This window comes from Somniosus microcephalus, chromosome 6 (assembly GCF_052327205.1).
Source record: "Somniosus microcephalus isolate GS21.2 chromosome 6, FLI_Smic_1.0, whole genome shotgun sequence".
Classification (NCBI taxonomy): Eukaryota; Metazoa; Chordata; class Chondrichthyes; order Squaliformes; family Somniosidae; genus Somniosus; species Somniosus microcephalus.
In genome coordinates, this window is record NC_140992.1 from 5975035 (window position 1) to 5993544 (window position 18510).

General features: G+C 43.1%; 1 protein-coding gene across 1 annotated transcript in view; it reads left to right on the top strand.

Annotated features, from left to right (window-relative positions):
• Positions 1-18510, top strand: part of LOC147115398 (scavenger receptor cysteine-rich domain-containing protein DMBT1-like) — a 117410-nt gene that overhangs the window by 89039 nt on the left and 9861 nt on the right. Inside the window, exons 8-11 of the mRNA XM_085989574.1 lie at positions 7435-7746; positions 9820-10134; positions 10501-10815; positions 12281-12355. Of these exons, the coding sequence (XP_085845700.1) occupies positions 7435-7746; positions 9820-10134; positions 10501-10815; positions 12281-12355 (1017 nt within the window). The remainder of the gene's footprint in view (positions 1-7434; positions 7747-9819; positions 10135-10500; positions 10816-12280; positions 12356-18510) is intronic.

Genomic DNA, 18510 nt, shown 5'->3' on the forward strand with positions numbered 1-18510 from the left:
AGTGGCTGTATGCACTTCAGTCCCAAGTAGGTGTGAGAACCTCAGTCCCAAACGGGTATATGTGCATGCCCATTCTTTCCTGGTTAAATATATGTCTATTGATTTATTGTACTCACGCAACTTGCAAGTTCTGCAACACAGAGCTGTTCTAACCAGACAGAACACAAAACGTTCTCCTCGGTTATAACATCCTAATGAGAAAATCGGTCTCTTCTCTGCATTCTCATGGTATATTCCGGTATATTGACCTGTGCTGACCAAATACCAGGGAAGGATCCTGCAGTGGGGTGTTGGTGATTACTTCTACAAAGAGTTGTGACTGGATACTGTTGGTAAACAAAATACGTTTCGTCAACGAGTGCTGAAGTTGTGCAGGTTCTGTGTGCTAGAAATTGGTGATTACTGTAATCCGAAAAATAATAAATGCTGCAAAATCATACAGACCCTAAAATAGTGTATAACATAGAGTACAATATACTATCATAGGGAAATAAGGAAGATTTGAATTAAACAATCAGTTTAAAGGTATTTCAAATAAATGATCTTTAACAATCATTAATAATTAGCACTAATAATTAGTAATGAGCACTAAAGATTATAATATGTACCAATAAGTTTAAGCACCAATTATTGATAAGAAGAATCGACCATTAGAAATCAATAGTAATCATTATTTATGAATGCCAATCATTAAAAACGACCATTAATGGTTAATAATCAGCATTGGTAATTAATTATATATAAAAAAGAAAGAATTGCATTTGCATAGCGCCTTTCACGACCACCGGACGTCCCAAAGTACTTTACAGCCAAAGAAGTATTTTTGAAGTGTATTCACTTAAATAATAAGCATTGAAAGAAAATTAAAAGTATTTAAGCCCAGGAAGAAAATATAATTATAAAGAGGCGCCTCTTATAATCATTATGACCCGGATTTTATGGTCACAGCAAAGGGACGGCACTAGCCGCTGACCTTAATGAAAGCTGCCCACGAAGATATAGCGGGCTCTGTGCCGTCAATTTCCTCTGTTGCATCCTGATTTTCTATCGGGCGTCATCTATAGGGGATCTATGGCAGCCAGTAACAATGAAGTCATCAAGCAGGCTGACCAGCCAAAGAGATTGAAGAATTCTCACAATTAACCAGGAATTAAAGATCATTAATTTTAATTATTTTACAGAAAGCGAAGTAAAGATTCGAACATACATGTGGAATTAGGGTAGAAGCTGAAATATCATAAACAAACTTTCAAAAAATAACGTAATTTTTTTTAAATTTTAATAATCTGTGGAATTTGTATCGTGGAATGGAGGGAATGACACTCCAAAATAAAATTCCTTTTTCTGGACCGGAGAGGCTGCTCAGCAGTAATTATGATTGGCACACTTTTAAAAACTCAGTTACACCTCTTTCAACAAGGCTTAACATTTTCTTTGGTCCTTAAATTGCGGTCAGCGGCAAAGTGATTGTGTTTGCCACTGACCTGAAAGAAAGTAGCCCACAAAAATCTAACTCTCCCGATCTTAATTGAATCTGGCGCCAAATCAAGCGAATCTCCAGCGTCCAGCAACAGTCATCAAACATGCTAAGCAGCCAATCATTTTACAGAATTCCAAAGGACAGCAAACTAGGAAGTAAAATGCACATAATCTGATTTACTTTTCATAACGTTTATCGAGATCGAAGTATAAATTGGGACATTTACAGAGGATTAAGGTAGAATCTGAAATATTATCAAAAAGTTAAAAATAAGTTATTATTTTAAAAGTCATGTAATTCTTGTCATACTAATGGGAAAAATTGACATTTTACAAATATAAAATGAGTTTTTCAGGACCATACCGTTAAAAGCCCAGTTACATCTATTTCAAAGAGGAGCGGGGTTATTAACAGTGATATTCAAGAATAATAGCGGAAGTTTTCATCAGGAACTGTAATTTGAATTGATTGCCGGCTGTGGGAGTTCTACAGCGCAACCTATGGAGGAACAGGGAATGACTGACAGCAAATCCTGGACTAACCGCGTTTTTCTGCGCATGCGCTGAACTGGTGATCAATTTCAGAGGAGCAATGACCCCGAACACCTGATCCGGGCCAATGGTTTTTGCAGCGAGAGTAGTGTGTGAAAAGTTGAAGTTCACATCAAATCGCTGATTCTGCGTAGACTGCCTCTGCATAGCCAGTAATAGCGCACCCTGTGGAGGAGCAGGGTATCAGTATGTTCCTTCGAAGCCCAGTCACTCTCCATCCATCTGCTTCTTCACTGCGTAAAACTCCATTTAATATTTCTCTGTTTAATTTTGTTGTCGGGAAGTGGGCGATACGGGCAGCACCGTATGTTACAGCCTCTCCCTAGAGCCTTAAAATATAGCTGTGGGCCTTCTCCTTGAATCGCTGCATTTCAGGATACTGAGCCAAATAGGAATATAAGAAATAGGAGCAGGAGTAGGCCATTTGGCCGTTCGAGCCTGCCCTGCCAGTCAATAAGGTCATGGCTGATCTTCTACCTCAACTCCACATTCCTACCCCATCCCCATATCCCTTGATTCCCTTAATATTCAAGTATCTATCGGAGTCTGTCTTGCATATACACAACGACTGAACCTCCACAGCATTCTGGGGTAGAGAATTCCAAAGATTCACCACCCTCTGAGTGAAGAAATTTCTCCTCATATCAGTCCGACCACTTATTCTGAGACTCTGACCCATGGTTCTAGGCTCCCCAGCCAGCGGACACATCCTCTCTGCATCTACCCTGTGAAGCCCTGTAAGAATGTTGTTTGTTTCAATGAGATCACCTCTCATTCTTATAAAGTCTAGAGAATATAGGCCCAGTCTACTAAATCTCTTCTCATAGGACAATCCCCGATCCCAGGAACCAATCTGATGAACTTTCCTTGCACTTTATCTATGGCAAGTACATCCTTCCTGTGGTAAGGAGACCAAACCTGAACACAATACTCCAGGTGTGGTCTCACCAGGGCCCAATATAATTGCAGTAAGACACCCAGGTCTCTCTGAACACCAACATTTTCCAATTTCTCACCATTTAAAAATTACTCTGCTTTTCGGTTTTCCTACCAAAGTGGATAATTCACATTTCTCCACGTTAATTTCAAATTGTCATGTTCTTGTCCACTCAATTAACCTGACTATACCCCCTTTAAGCCTATTTGCATGCTCCTCACAACTTAAATTCCAACCCACCTTTGTATCATCAGCAAACTTGCATGTATTGCACTTGGGCATCTCATCCCAATCAGTGATGTAGATTGTGAATAGCTGATGCCCAAGCACTGATCCTTGTGGTACTCCATTAGTTACAGCTTGGCAACACGAAAATGACCAGTTTTATTGCTACACTGTGTTTTCTGTCCATTAACCAATCCCCAATCCATGCTAGAATATTACTCCCAATCCCATGAGCACTAATATTGTTTAATAACCTCTTGGGTGGCATCTTATCGAATGCCTTCTGAAATTCCAAATACAGCACATCCACTCGTCCCCCCTTATCTATTCTGTTAGTGACAACCTCAGATTTGTCAAACACGATTTTCCTTTCACAAATCCATGTTGACTCTGCGCATTCCTATTATTATTTTATAAGTGCCCTGTTACCACGTCTGTAATAATAGATTCTAGCATTTTACCTACTACTGAGGTCAGGCTAACTGGTCTTTAGAACGCCATTTTCTCTCTCCATCCTTTCTTAAATAGTGGGGTTACACTGGCTACTTTCCAATCCACGCAAACCATTCCAGAGTCTATGGAATATTGGGAAATGACAACCAAAGAATCCATTATCTCTATAGCCACCCCTTTCAAAACCAGAGGATGTAGGCCGTCAGGTATAGGGGATTTGTTGATTTTCAGTCCCATTGATTTCCCCAGTATTATTTTTTTACTAATACTAATTTCTTTCAGTTGCTCATTCTTGCTGAAGCCTTGGTATTCCGCTATTTTCGGGAAGTTTTGCGTCTTCCTCCATGAAGACAAGACACAAAGTACTTGATACATTTCTCTGCCATTTCCTTATTCCCCATTAAAACCCTTCCTATCTCAGCCTGTAAGGGACTCACATATAATTTCGCTAATCTTTTACTTTGTACATACCTATAGAAGCGTTTACAGTCTGTTTTTATGTCCCTTGCTAGTTTACTCTCATATTGTACTTTTCCTTTCTTTATCAATTTGTTGGTCCTCCTTTGCTGAATTCTAAAATCCTGCCAATCCTCAGCTTTACTACACATTTTCGCAAAATTATCAGCTTCTTCCTTTGATCTAATACTATCTTTAACTCCTCCTGTTAGCCACGGTTGGACCACTTTTCCTGTGCGGTTGTTGTGCCTTAAAGGACTGTATATTTGTTACAAAGTATGTATTAATTATTTAAACGCTAGCCATTGCCTGGCTACCATCATACCTTTTAATGTAGTTTCCCAATGTACCGTAGCCAACTCGCCCCTCGTATCTACGTAGTTTGCTTTCTTTAGATGCAAGAACCTAGTTTCAGTTTTAACTAAATTACTTTCATATTGAATATAAAATTCTATCATAGTATGGCCACTCTTCCCTGAATGCTCCTTTACTACACGGTTATGAATTAACCATTTGTCATTGAACAATACCAGATCTAAAACAGCCTTTTCCCCAGTTGGTTCCACAGCGTACTGATATTGAAACCTATCTTGCATAGATTCCATGTAATCGTCCTCCACACTATTACTGCAAATTTGGTTTGACCAGTCTATATGTAGATTAAAGTCCCCTATGATCACTGTGTTAAACGTGTTACATGCGCCTCTAATTTCTTGACTTATTCTCTGCCCTACACTACTACTGTTTGGGGGCCTATAAACAACTCCCACCAATGTTTTCTACCCTTGCTGTTTCTTAGCTCCACCCAAACAGATTTTACTTCTTGATTTTCGGAGCTAAAATCATATCTCCCTACTGGCTTTATCCCATCCTTTATTATCAGGGCTACCCCTGCTCCTTTTCTATGTTGCATATCTCTACTAATAATTAAGTATCCTGGAATATTTAGTTTCCAAGCTTGGCCACATTGCAACCACGTTTCCGTTATGGCTATTAGATCAAACCTGTTAATTTCTATCAGCGCTATTATGCATCTATTTTGTTGAGAATGCTTCACACATTCAGATATGGTGCATTTAGCTTTAACTTATTTCTGTTTTTCCCTGATGGCATCTGAGTCACTGATGTCTTATTACCTTTGCAAGTCTCTCTGTCCCTTCCTGAACCACTCTGCCTATGTTTACCCAAAATTCTACTTTGCACTAGAGCCTTGAGATTTCTTTCGCTGCTTTCAAATTTCCTCTTTCCTGAATCCTTCAACGCCCCCACCCTCCCCATTACACCCCTCTTCATTAGTATAAATCGCAGTCTACTGCACTGGTTTTCCGTTTCACCAGGGCACTGGTCCCAGCCCGGTTTAAGTGGAGCCCATCCCAACGGAACAGCTTCATTTTTCCCCAGTGCTGGTGCCAGTGCTGCATAAACTGAAACCACTTCCTCCCACAGCATACCTTGAGCCATGCATTGAAACCTCTAATCGGTTTGTTCTTATGCGAATTTGCACGTGGCTCAGGTAACAATCCGGAGATTATTACCTTTGAGTTTCTGCATTTATTTTGGATCGTAGTTCCTCAAACTCTCTCAGCAGTACCTAATTGCTAGTTCTACCTATGTCATTGGTTCCTACGTAAACCACGACAATAGGATCCACCCCCTCCCACCCCAATTTCTTCTCCACCCACGAGGAGATGTCTTTAACGCTGGCACTGGGCAGGCAGCACAACCTACTGCACTCTTGGTCCCGGTTGCAGAGAACTATCATAGATATATCCCCCTGAATATAGATTCCTCTCCCACAACTACATTACCTTTCACTCCCCCAACTTGAATGGCCTCCTTCACCATGGTGCCATGGTCAGCTTGCACATCCATCCTGCTGGCTTTTCCGTCATCCACACAGGCAGCAAGAACATCATACCTGTTGGACAAGGGCAAAAGCTGAGGCTCCTCCAGCACAGCACCTGGGATCCCCTTACCTGACTGAGTTGCAGTCACACCCTCCTGTCCCTGACCACTAAACAGACCTGTACCACTACCTAACCTAAGGGGTGTGATTACCTCCTGGCTCAAAGTGTCCAGGTAACTCTCCCTGTCCCTGATGCCCCACAAAGTCTGCACCTCAGACTCCAGCATAAAAACTCTGAATTTCCTCAAGACGCAGGCACTCACTGAAAAGGTTGTTTTCCGGTATCACAATGCTCTCCACAAACTCCCACATGCTGAAGTTGCGGCACACCACCTGCACTGCCATCTTTATATTACCTTGTTTTATTTAATTAAATTTAAATAAATATGTATTTAGGTAAATTACTTGACAGCGTATTGTCTTGACTACTTACTTGATCTAGCTTAAGTTAAGGGTACAGAAATTAATTATCTACCTGTAACACAAAGCACTGCAAGTAGTGTAGGCAAAAAGTAACAACTCCTTCCCCTTCTTCACCTAACTACATTTTTTAATTTCTAGGTTAAAATCAAAATCTTAAGCTAAATTTCACTTTTTACAGCTGCTACTTAACCAATACTTACCAGAATTTCCCACTGTTTCCAAACTCCCAAATAAATCACTCTGTTCAAGTCCACTCCATTTAATCCCGCTCTGTGCAGGCTGCTCTGTGCTCTGCAGAAATGTTTACTTTCATACACTCGGAGCCTCACCAACTTTACAAGTGTTAACTCAGCTCCCCTGCTCCTGCTGATTAGCGCCTATTCAAGACAAACACTTACAGCTGACTGACAGTTAACTTCCACTGACAGGCAGCTTCTGCTCACTATACTTTTAAATTTCTAGCTTAACTTCAAAATCTTAATCGAAATTTCACTTTTTACAGCTGCTACTTACCCAATACTTACCAAAAATTCCCGCTCTTTCCAAATTCTCAAAAAAAGCTCTCTGTTCAAGTCCACTCTGGTTAATCCCTCTCTGTGTAGACTGTTAACCGATTATTAACAGACACTTTAATCGCCATTTACAGGTAATTAAGCTCAATCGGCGTCTATTTGGGTAGGGTGTTGAAACATTTGGGAAGGCAGTTACATTTCTTGTACCAGTAACCTGACGATATCCCCACTTCTTCTGGCCAGTCTGTAAAGGGCTTGTCCTTCTGACCGGAATAGATCTGACCGAGGCTACCCCTGAAACGTTAACCTGTCTCTCTCTCCCTCTCTCTTGCATATACTGCAGTATATCAAAGTTCATTTCTAACATTTTCTAGTATATTAACACAGCCAAAGAAAAGCCACACAATAATAAGAACTTGTAAAATTTTAGTTCACAATATGTCCTTGCGAAACAATGAATGAAGTTTAGATCCCAAATTGTATTCTTGCAGCTGAATATTGGCACCTGAGACTGGCCAATGGAGAAAGTGCTTGTGATGGCCGAGTGGAGGTTTATTACGACGGTGTTTGGGGAAGAGTGATTGACAGCCTGTGGAATTTCAATGCTGCGCATGTAGTGTGCAGACAGCTGAACTGTGGCTCTACAATACGTGCTTATAACGAATCGAAGTACGGACCAGGCAGCGGCCCGGTGTGGATAAGCAATGTCAGATGCAATGGAAGTGAACACCACCTGTGGAACTGTAGTTTCACACAAGCGAATTCGTCTTCTATCGCTCATGACGTGGGTGTGGTTTGCTCTGGTAAGAACTTCATTATATAAATAAAAATATATATCTAGAAAATCGTGTTTTAATGATAACCCCTCAATCCTTGCTCACAGAAATTTTCTCACAGAAAGTGGGAAAAGCGTGACGGGGAATGTATGAAGGTAAAGCGTTAAAAGGAAGTTGATAGTGACACTTACAGGAAACACCAACTGTGCATCAAACTTTTAATATAATGTTAGCCAATCTCCCCTGAGATTGCACGCGGAGTAGTTTTCATCGGAAGCAGGTTTAGATGTAGAGTTGTCGATGAATCCGGCACACAGGCGTCATTCGGTCCCCATTTTTAACCAAACATGATATCCATATTTCTTAAATAACACATTGATTATACATTTTTGTATATAGTTAAGTAGCAAATCGTAGGGTAACTTGGGAAGCAAAGAATTGATGTTGATTGGACCAGAGGAGTTGCGCTGCGGTATGAATTGAACAATCAAAGAAATGAAACCGAGGCTCTACACCGCCATCTCTGGTGGAAACTGGAATTACAGTTTTACAAGTTAATAGAAAGTGCCCAGCGTAAATAGGATTTTCAACTGTAAGGGTGCACAGATAAATTATTTTTATGTCAATACAACTTGATCGTCTGTCGCATTGCAGTCAAACAGTCACCTCATAGGTACAGTGGCGTTTTGTTTTATTGTTACTGAGCTGATCCTGAGAAGGTGAGCTCAAATCTCACCACGGCAGTTTGATCATTTTAAATCAGTTTTACAAAATTGTGGATGTAAAAGGCTAGCATCATTAAACGTGACCACGGAGCTGTCGCATTGTCATAAAACCCAACTAATTCACTAATGTCCTTATCCAGCCCAGCCTATTTCTGCCTCGTCATATCCCAACGCGGTGGACTTCACTGCCCTCTGAAGTAACTGAGAAAGTCATTTAATTTTATCACCACCAACTGAAGGGCAGCTGGAGATGGGCAATTAATGTCGGTCTAGTCAGTCACGTCCGGGTCCAGCGAATGGGTTTTAATAAGTTTAGAAATCAGGTGAAGCAGCTTCAGATGGAATTCAGTTCCAATTTTAAAATCATAGATTCAGTCCTTATTTTTGAATTTTATACCATTTGACCATTTGTAGCAATGTAACGCTTGCACTGGGAGTGGCTGCTAATAACATGTTTACGTAGTTCCGTTTCATTATCAATGTGTGCACAGCATTTTATAATGGAAAGGTGGCACAAATGTATGACAGAACCGTGACAACAAACTAATCGTTGTAAAAAAAACTAAGTAGAAACAATGGCCCGTATTTTCCGATCGCAGGCTTCCTGCGTGCAGAGGCCTCCGATCTGGAAAAAATCTACGGACTTACCCGAGGGCTTCCGAGGTGCATTCCACTCTTCCGTTTCTGAGACTCTCCAGCTCGAAATGTGCAGGGCCAACGTATCCCAGAGGCGCATGTGGTTCGCAAGCGTCCCTGAGAACGCGTGGGCCATGGGGAGCCAATAGGTGAAGGGAATCTCCCTTCATACACTTGACAGATAGACCTGTCAAAAGTATGAATGGAGACCACCCCAAAAACACCGTAAAACATTAAATAAATTTTCTATAAACCCCTTTTTTAAAATGAGTTGTCATTACAAGAAATTAAATATTTTAAACAAAAATGTAATTTTTTGAAAAAAAGAAAAAGTTTCTTACGGGTCTAAAAATAAACTTACCTTTTTTAAAGTATTTTAAAATGATAAATGATTTTTTAAAATTGTATTTTTTTCAGGTCTTATGCTGGTAAAAGCATGCCTTATGCCTTACCAAGCATAAGATTTCTAAGGGTTTTCTGCGGGCGCAGGTTCTCCAGAAAGCGGAACTATCCGCCGGCAGAGGCCCTTCTCCAGGGCCAGCGTCAAAATCTGACAGGAACATTCAGGTCGGAAATGCCGGTTTTCAGCTTGGCGTGCCCGAAATCGGCATTTCCGATGTCTCTAATGGGGATCGCAATATATGGCCCATTATATCTATTGGGAATTAATCGATTGGAAGACGTGCAGAAGATGCTTCCTGACCGCATACTGTTCAATATACTTATTCCTGTGCTGCAGATCATATTCCGATAAGGTTGGCGGATGGTGGAAGTCGCTGTGCTGGAAGGGTAGAGATTTATTACAACGGAACCTGGGGAACTGTGTGTGATGATTCCTGGGATTTAACAGACGCCCATGTTGTCTGCAACCAGCTGAAGTGTGGACAGGCTCTAAACGCAAAGGTTTCCGGTTGGTTTGGTCCAGGATCGGGGCCTATCTGGTTGGACAACCTGAAATGTTCAGCGAATGATTCGGCTTTGTGGAAATGTCTGGCGGGGCCTTGGGGTGAGAGCGACTGCCTTCATAAAGAAGATGCTGGAGTTATCTGCTCGGGTGAGATGTACTTTCCAACATGTGCACTTTTTGACTCCAGTTAAAAAGCCATTTTAATAAAGATGGGGTCAGGACAACTGATTTGTAGCCATGGTATCATTGAATTTGACGCTGTAGATAACCAATAGGAAAGCTCTTTCATGTACTGAATCCGCATCACAATAGAGAGCATGTTTCTATAAGACACAGTCCAATATCTTGTAAATTACTTCCGCTGAAATAATTGAACATTTCCCGCTTCTGAGATCAGCAAACTGTTAACTGTGACGCTGTTATAGAACAGAAAGCGACTGATCTCTTGTTTCTACATTTACTGAGGTGAGTTGGAGCTAAAGCGAAGTTTAATCTTCACTCTTTGTTCTACAGAGCACAGGGAGATAAGACTGGTAAACGGACGGAGTCCCTGCCAGGGTAGAGTTGAAGTTTTATTTAATAGCACCTGGGGCACTGTTTGTTCTGATGCCTTTGGCTTGGAAGATGCAGAAGTGGTTTGTAACCAGCTTAGCTGCGGCTCGGCCCGATCTGTGGAACATAATGCAGCATTTGGAAAGGGTTCTGGACCGATCTGGCTCGATGATGTGAAATGTCGTTTGCACGATTCTCTCATATGGCAATGCCCATCGTCACCATGGGGCGAACATAATTGTGACCACAAGGAAGATGTTGGGGTCATTTGTTCAGGTAATAAACTACAAAAGGAAATGGTTTCTTTTGGAAAAAGAACAACTTGTATTTATATTGCGCATTTAACGTAGTGAGTCGTCCCAAGGCCTTTCACATGAATGTTATAAGACAAAAAATTGGACACCCAGCCACACAAGGAGAAATTAGGGCAGATGACCAAAAGCTTCGTCAAAGAGGTAGGTTTTAGGGATTGCATTATAGGAGGAAAGAGAGGTCGAGAGGTGGATAGGTTTTGGGAGGGAATTCCAGAGCTGAGGGCCTAAGCAGGTGAATTCACAGCCACCAATCGTTGAGCGTTTAAAAATAGGGATGCTAAAGACGGCAGAATTAGAGGAGTGCAGATATCTCGGAGATTTGTGGGGCTGAAGGAAATTACAGAGATGGGAAGGGGCGGGGCCATGGAGGGATTTGAAAACAAGTATGAGAATTTCAAAATCGAGGCGTTGCTTAACCGGGAGCCAATGTAAGGCAGCGAGCACAAGGCTGATGGGTGAACGGGACTTTGTGCGAGTTCGGACATTGTCAGCTGAGTTTTGGATCTCCTCAATTTCACAAAGGGTAGAAAGTCGGAGGCCAGTCAGGAGTGCTTTGGAGTAGTCAAGTCTAGAGGTAACAAAGGCATGGATGAGGGTTTCAGCAGAAGATGCGCTGAGGCAGGGGTAGAGATTGGCGATGTTGCCGAGGTGGAAATTGGCAATCTTAGATATGGCGCGGATATATGGTTGGAAGCTCATTTCAGCGTCAAATATGACCCCAAGTTTGCAAATATTCTGGTACAGATTCAGACACATGCTAGGGAGTCAGATGGAGTCGGTAGCTAAGGAGTGAAATTTGTGGTGGGGACCGAAGCTAATGGCTTAGGTCCTCACAATAGATAATTGGACATCATTTCTGCTCATCCAGTACTGGATGTCAGACAAGCAGTCTGTCAATTCAAAGACCATGGACGAATTGAGAGATATGGTGGTGAGGTAGAGCCGGGTTTCGTCAGCGTACATGTGCAAACAGACGTTGAGTTTTTGGATGATGTCACCAAGGGGCAGCATGGGTTGAGGAGTTTACATGGAAGGAAGGATTAAAGAGGTGAACTCAGTGAAGAGAGAGCATGATTAGTTGAGATGGACTTCGAAATCACCGAGGATGCAAAGTCACTCGGTGCAGAGGCTGAGGGTGGAGAAACCAATTAAGATACCTCAGTGATAAAATGTTTTTATGGTACTTGGGTGGGCGGTAGAGAAGGAGAATTTTAATTGAAAGCTAACAGGTTTGGAATAAGGTTAGTTGCTCAAAGTAGGAGAGTGTGCCAGAGAGTAGGGAGAGAGACCAAGGTGTGATTTGATGATGAGAGCCACACCGCGGCAGTCTGGGTGATGCAAGCAGTGGAAGGTACAGCCAGGCGGATAGGCTTCATTTAGGGGTAAGGAATGTTTCACTAAACTAATTGGTGGCAATTGTTTTACAGAAATAACTCTGACAAAGAACCGCGATGAGCCAGATACGAAGAAAAATAAAACGGGAGCAGTTCCAAAAGATGCTGGTAATTACTGATACAGATATTAATAAGGTTGTGTCCTGTGATTTATTTTCCTTTGCTTTATTTTTAACGTATCTTTGTGTGTCAATACATTTTGTTTATTTACAATCCGAGGTGGACACATGCAACTTGTCCATCACCTCATTGCTTCTTCTACGATAAGTGAAAGAGTTGCTTTAAGCCCAGTAGCGAATGCACTTGACAGGGACAAGGACAGTGTGCGATTGAATTGCCTTTTGCTAGTTGATTTCAGCACTGCCAGAATCAGCTGCTCTGAAATTAACGATTGTAGGATGTCGTTGGTCACTTTGTAACACATTTTTGTTAATCAACTTAATAGTTTGGAGAGGGGGCACCCTGAATAAAATGTTGAGGTTAGAGAGATTTCTGAGTCAGAGTCAGCATGTGGGCCAGTTGTCACAGAGACTGCTACAGCTCTGTATTTAATGTTCGAATATGGCCCATTAACCCTGTCAGGGAACATTCAAAGTTTCTATTCTGAATTCTGGCATGGTGGGTTCTGCTTATTAACTGCTCTCCGATGTATGTCAGGATTTCAGCAGACTTTAACAATATAATAGTGAATGGGGGTAATGATTGTGTTAAGGGCATAGACGGGGATGAATTTCTGAAGTGTGTTCTGGAGAAATGTCTTTATCAGAATGTTCCCTGCTCAATGAGGAAGGAGGCATTAATGGATCTAGTTCTGGGGAATGAAGTGGCTGAACTAGAGATTGAAACAGAGTGGGAGCATCTCAGGAATGGTGATCATGGTATCATAAAGTTTAGATTAGTTATGGAGAAGGGCAAGGAATAATATAGAATAATGTGGCGGAGCCACTAAGGGACTCTGAGCAACTGTATATAATTCCCTTTAACGATGTTTTACTCCAACCTAAGCCTGTACCAGTCTGTTAAGTTATTCCTGTGTTTGTACATACTGTTTGCATGTACTGGGTGTGGTCCCTTTGCGGGCAGACGCGATGACGTCATGCCGCTAATCACGTGACCATCCAAGCGCGGGGAAAACGTGATGACGTCATGACGCCATCCACAGGACTGACCTGGCAGTCCGTGGAAGCTTCAACTTGTACAGACCTGTTTTCGTGGTTCCCCTGTATCGATCTCAATAAACTGTTTAAACTCATTTAGTTTTGCATTAAAAACCTGTTTGTTTGATCGCCTGAGTCGACCTCAGTTCTTAGTTAGGAATTCGTCAATTCCTGCAATAAAAAATACTTAACTAGAGGAGGGCTAATTTCATCGAATTAAGGATGGATTTCGTCCGCATAAATTGGAGTCAAAGACTGGCAGGCAAAAATGTAATGGAGCAATGAGCGGCCTTTAAAGAGTTGATGGCTCAGGTACATTCTAAGTAAATTCCCACAAGTTAAAATGGATGGCAACCAAAGCCAGAGCTCCCTGCATGACGAAGGAATTCGACAGTCGGATGAAGCAGAATAAGCGGGCCTATGACAAATGTCAGCTTTATAATACAATGGCGAATCACGCTGAATATAACAAGCACAGATGACAAGCTAACTGGGAAATAAGAGGCGAAAAGAGACAGTAAATAATAGATTGGTAGCTAACATAAAAAGGAATGCAATGTTCTTCTATAGGCACACTAGCATTAAAAGGATTGTCCGAGGAGTGGTGGGGCCGATTGGGGAGCAAAAATGGAAACCTCCTGGTGGAGGCAGTAGGCATTGCTGAGACACAACTTGAGAATTTTGCATCGGCGTTTAACAAGGAAATGGACATTGCCAAAGCAACAGTAAATGAACAGGTTGTCGGGATACTGGATAAGATAAATATAGATGGAGAGGAGGTACTCCAAACACTGGCAGTACTTAAAGTGGTTGTCATGGGATGTATCCTAGTTAGCTGAGCGAAGTAAGTGTGGAAATTGCGGAGGCACTAGCCACAATCTTCCAACACTCCTTAGATAAAGGGGTGCTGCCAGAAGACTGGAGGAATGCAAGTGTTACAACCTTATTCAAAAAATGGGAGAAGGATCAACCGGGCAATTGTAGGCCAGTCAGTTTAACGTCAGTGGCGGGGAAGCTTTTAGAAACAATAATCTGGGAGAAAATTAACAGCCACTTGGAAATTCAAGGACTAATAAAGTAGAGCCAGCACAGATGTGTTGAGGGCAGATCGTGTTTGATTAACTTGATCGTGTTTTTGATGAGGTAACAGAGAGGATGTATATTGTACATATTGACTTTCAAAAGGTGTTTGATAAAAGACAACATAATAGTTTTTTCTAGCAAAAGTGAAGCCCATGGGATGGAATGGGCAGCAGCCTGACATAATCGTACTCACAGAATCATACCTTTAAGGGAATCTCCCGAACTCCTTCATCACCATCCCTGGGTATGCCCTGTCCCACCGGCAGGACAGGACCACCAGGGGTGGTGGCACGGTGGCATACATTCGGGAAGGAGTGGTCCTAGGAGCCCTTAACATTGACTCCGGACCCCATGATGCCTCATGGCTTCAGGTCAAGCATGGGCAAGGAAACCTCCTGCTGATTACCACCTACCGCCCTCCCTCAGCTGATGAATCAGTGCTCCTCCATGTTGAACACCACTTGGAAGAAGCACTGAGAAAAGCAAGGGCACAGAATGAACTCTGGGAGGGGGACGTCAAAGTCTACCACCAAGAGTGGCTCGGTAGCACCATTACTGACCGAGCTGGCTGAGTCCTAAAGGATGTAACTGCCAGTCTGGGCCTACGACAGGTGGTGAGTGAACCAAAAATAGGGAAAAACCTACTTGACCTCGTCCTCACCAATCTACCTGTCGCAGATGCATCTGTCCATGACAGCATTAGCAGCAGTGACCACCGCACTGTCATTGTGGAGACGAAGTCCCGTCTTCACACTGAGAACATCCTCCATCGTGTTGTGTGGCATGATGACCATGCCAAATGGGATAGATTCAGAACACATCTAGCAGCTCAAAACTTGGCATCCATGAGTCGCTGTGGGCCATCAGCAGCATCAGAATTGAATTCCACCACAATCTGTAATCTCATGGCCCGACATATCCCTCACTCTACCATTACCACCAAGACAGGGGACCAACCCTGGTTCAACAACGAGTGTAGAAGAGCATACCAGGCGTACCTAAAAATGAGGTGCTAACCTGGGGAAGCTGTAACATGCATGCTAAAAAGCTGAAGCAGCATGCTATAGACAGGGCAAAGCGATCCCACAATCAACGGATCAGATCAAATCTCTGCAGTCCTGCCACATCCAGTGGTGAATGGTGGTGGACCATTAAACAACTAATGGGAGAAGGAGGCTCCAAGAATACCCCATCCACAATGATAGTGGAGCCCAGCACGTGAGTGCAAAAGACAAGGCTGAAGCGTTTGCAACCAAGTGGATGATCCATATCGGCCTACTACCGAGGACCCCACCATCACAGAAGCCAGTCTTCAGCCAATTCGATTCACTCCACGTGATATCAAGAAATGGCTGAGTGCACTAGATACAGCAAAGGTTATGGGCCCGAATAACATCCCGGCTATCGTGCTGAAGACTTGTGCTCCAGAACTAACCACGCCTCTAGCCAAGCTGTTCCAGTACAGCTGCAACATTGGCATCTGTCCGACAATGAGGACAACTGCCCAGGTATGTGCTGTCCACAAAAAGCTGGACAATTCAAAACCCACCAATTACCGCCCCATCAGTCTACTCTCAATCATCAGCAAAGTGATGGAAGGTGTCATCAACAGTGCTATCAAGCGGAACTTACTCACCAATAACCTGCTCACTAATGCCCAGTGTGTGTTCTGCCAAGACCACTGGGCTTCCGACCTCATTACAGCCTTGGTCCAAACAGGGACAAAGGAGCTGAATTACAGAGGTGAGGTGAGAGTGACTGCCCTTGACATCAAGGCAGCATTTGACCGAGTTTGGCATCATGGAGCCCTAGTAAAACTGAAGTCACTGGGAATAAGGGGGAAAACGCTCCACTGGCTGGAGTCATACCTAGCACAAAGGAAGATGCCTGTGGTGGTTGAAGATCAATCATCACAGCCCCAGTACATCGCTGCAGGAGTTCCCCAGGGCAGTGTCCTGGGCCCACCAGCTTCAGCTGCTTCATCAATTACCTTCCCTCCAACACAAGGGCATATATGGGGATGTTTGCTGATGACTGCACAGTGTTCAGCGCCATTCACAAATCCACAGATAATGAAGCCGTCCATGCCCGCATGCAACAAGACCTGGACGACGTTCAGGCTTGGGCTGATAACTGGCAGGCAACATTCGTGCCACAGAAGTGCCAGGCAATGACTTTCTCCAACAAGCGAGAGTCTAAACCTCTCCCCTTGACATTCAATGGCATTAGCATTGCCGAATTCGCCACTATCAATATCCTGGGGGTCACCATTTACCAGAAACATAACTGGACCAGCCACATAAATACTGCGCCAACAAGAGCAGGTCAGAGGCTAGGTATTCTGCGGTGAGTGTCTCAGCTCCTGACTCCCCAAAGCCTTTGTAGCATCTACAAGGCACAAGCAGTGATGGAATACTCTCCACTTGCCTGGATGAGTGCAGTTCCAACAACACTCAAGGACCTCGACACCATCCAGGGCAAAGCAGCCCGCTTGATTGGCACCCCATCCACCAACTTAAACGTAGAATCCCTTGATCACCGGCGTACCGTGGCTGCAATGTATACCATCTACAAGATTCACTGGAGCAACTCGCCAAGGCTTCTTTGGTAGCACTTCCCAAAACCGCGAGCTCTTCCACCTCGAAGGACAATGGCAGCAGGCACATGGGAACACCACCACCTCCAAGTTCCCCTCCAAGTCACACACCATTCTGACTTAGAAGTATATCGCCAATCCTTCATCGTCACTGGGTCAAAATCCTGGGACTACCTACCTAACAGCACTGTGGGAGTATCTTCTCCATACGGACTGCAGTGGTTCAAGAAGGTGGCTCACCACCACCTTCTCAAGGGCAACTAGGGATGGACAATAAATGCTGGCATTGCCAGCGAAGCCCTGATCCCATAAACGAATTTTAAAAAAGGATGCAAAATTTGCTAAGGAATCAAAAACAGAGAGCGGTGGTGATAACTGTTTTACAAACTGGAGGGAGATATACAGTGGTAATCCCCAGGGTTCAGTACCAGGACTGCTGCTGTTTCTGATATACATTAATTACTTGGACTTCGGTACAGCGCACAATTTTGAAATTTGCAGACGACACTAAATTTGGAAGTTTTGTAAACAGTGCTGAAGATGGTAATAGGTTCCAAAAGGATATTGATATGCTGGTGGAATGGGCGGGCACATGGCAAATGAAATTCAATGCAGAATGGTAGGAGGATTGAAGACAGACAATGTGCGCTAATTGGTACACATTTCAAGGTGCTGCAAGAACCGAGATACTCGGGGTGTTTGTGCACAAATCTTTGAAGTTGGCAGTACAGGTTTGTAAAGCAGTTAATGATGCATAAGAACATAAGAAGACAAAAAAATATTTGCAGCAGTAGGCCAGAGGATTCCTCGAGCCTGCAGTGCTATTCAAATGTTAATGGCTGAACTTAAACATAAACGCCGCTTACCCGCCTTAACCCCATATCCCTTGATTCCCTTAGTGTCCAATAATCTATCAATCTCACTCTTCAATATACTGAACGTCTGAGCATCCACAGCCTTCTGGAACAGAGAATTCCAAAGATTCACAACCATCTGTGCAAATAAATAAAATAATAAAAGAAATAGGAACAGGAGTCGGCCATTCGGCACTTCGAGCCTGCTCCGCCATTCAATGAGAACATGGCTGATCTCCTGCCTCAATTCAATTCATCAGCCATATCGCCATATCCCTTGATCCACTCACTAGTCAGAAATCTATCGACTTCTGTTTCGAATATATCCAATAATAACTGAGCCTCCACAGCCCTCTGGGATAGAGAATTCCAAAGATTCACCACCCTCTCTGTGAAGAAATGTCTTCTCATTTCAGTCTTGAATGGCCTACCCTTTATGCTGAGGCGCTGGCCCTTGGTTCTAGACTCCCCAGCCAAGGGAAACATTTTTCCAGCATCCAACCTATTAAGCCCTGTAATAGCTTTGTATGCTTCAATGAGATCCCCTCTCATTCTTCTGAATTCAAGAGGTTA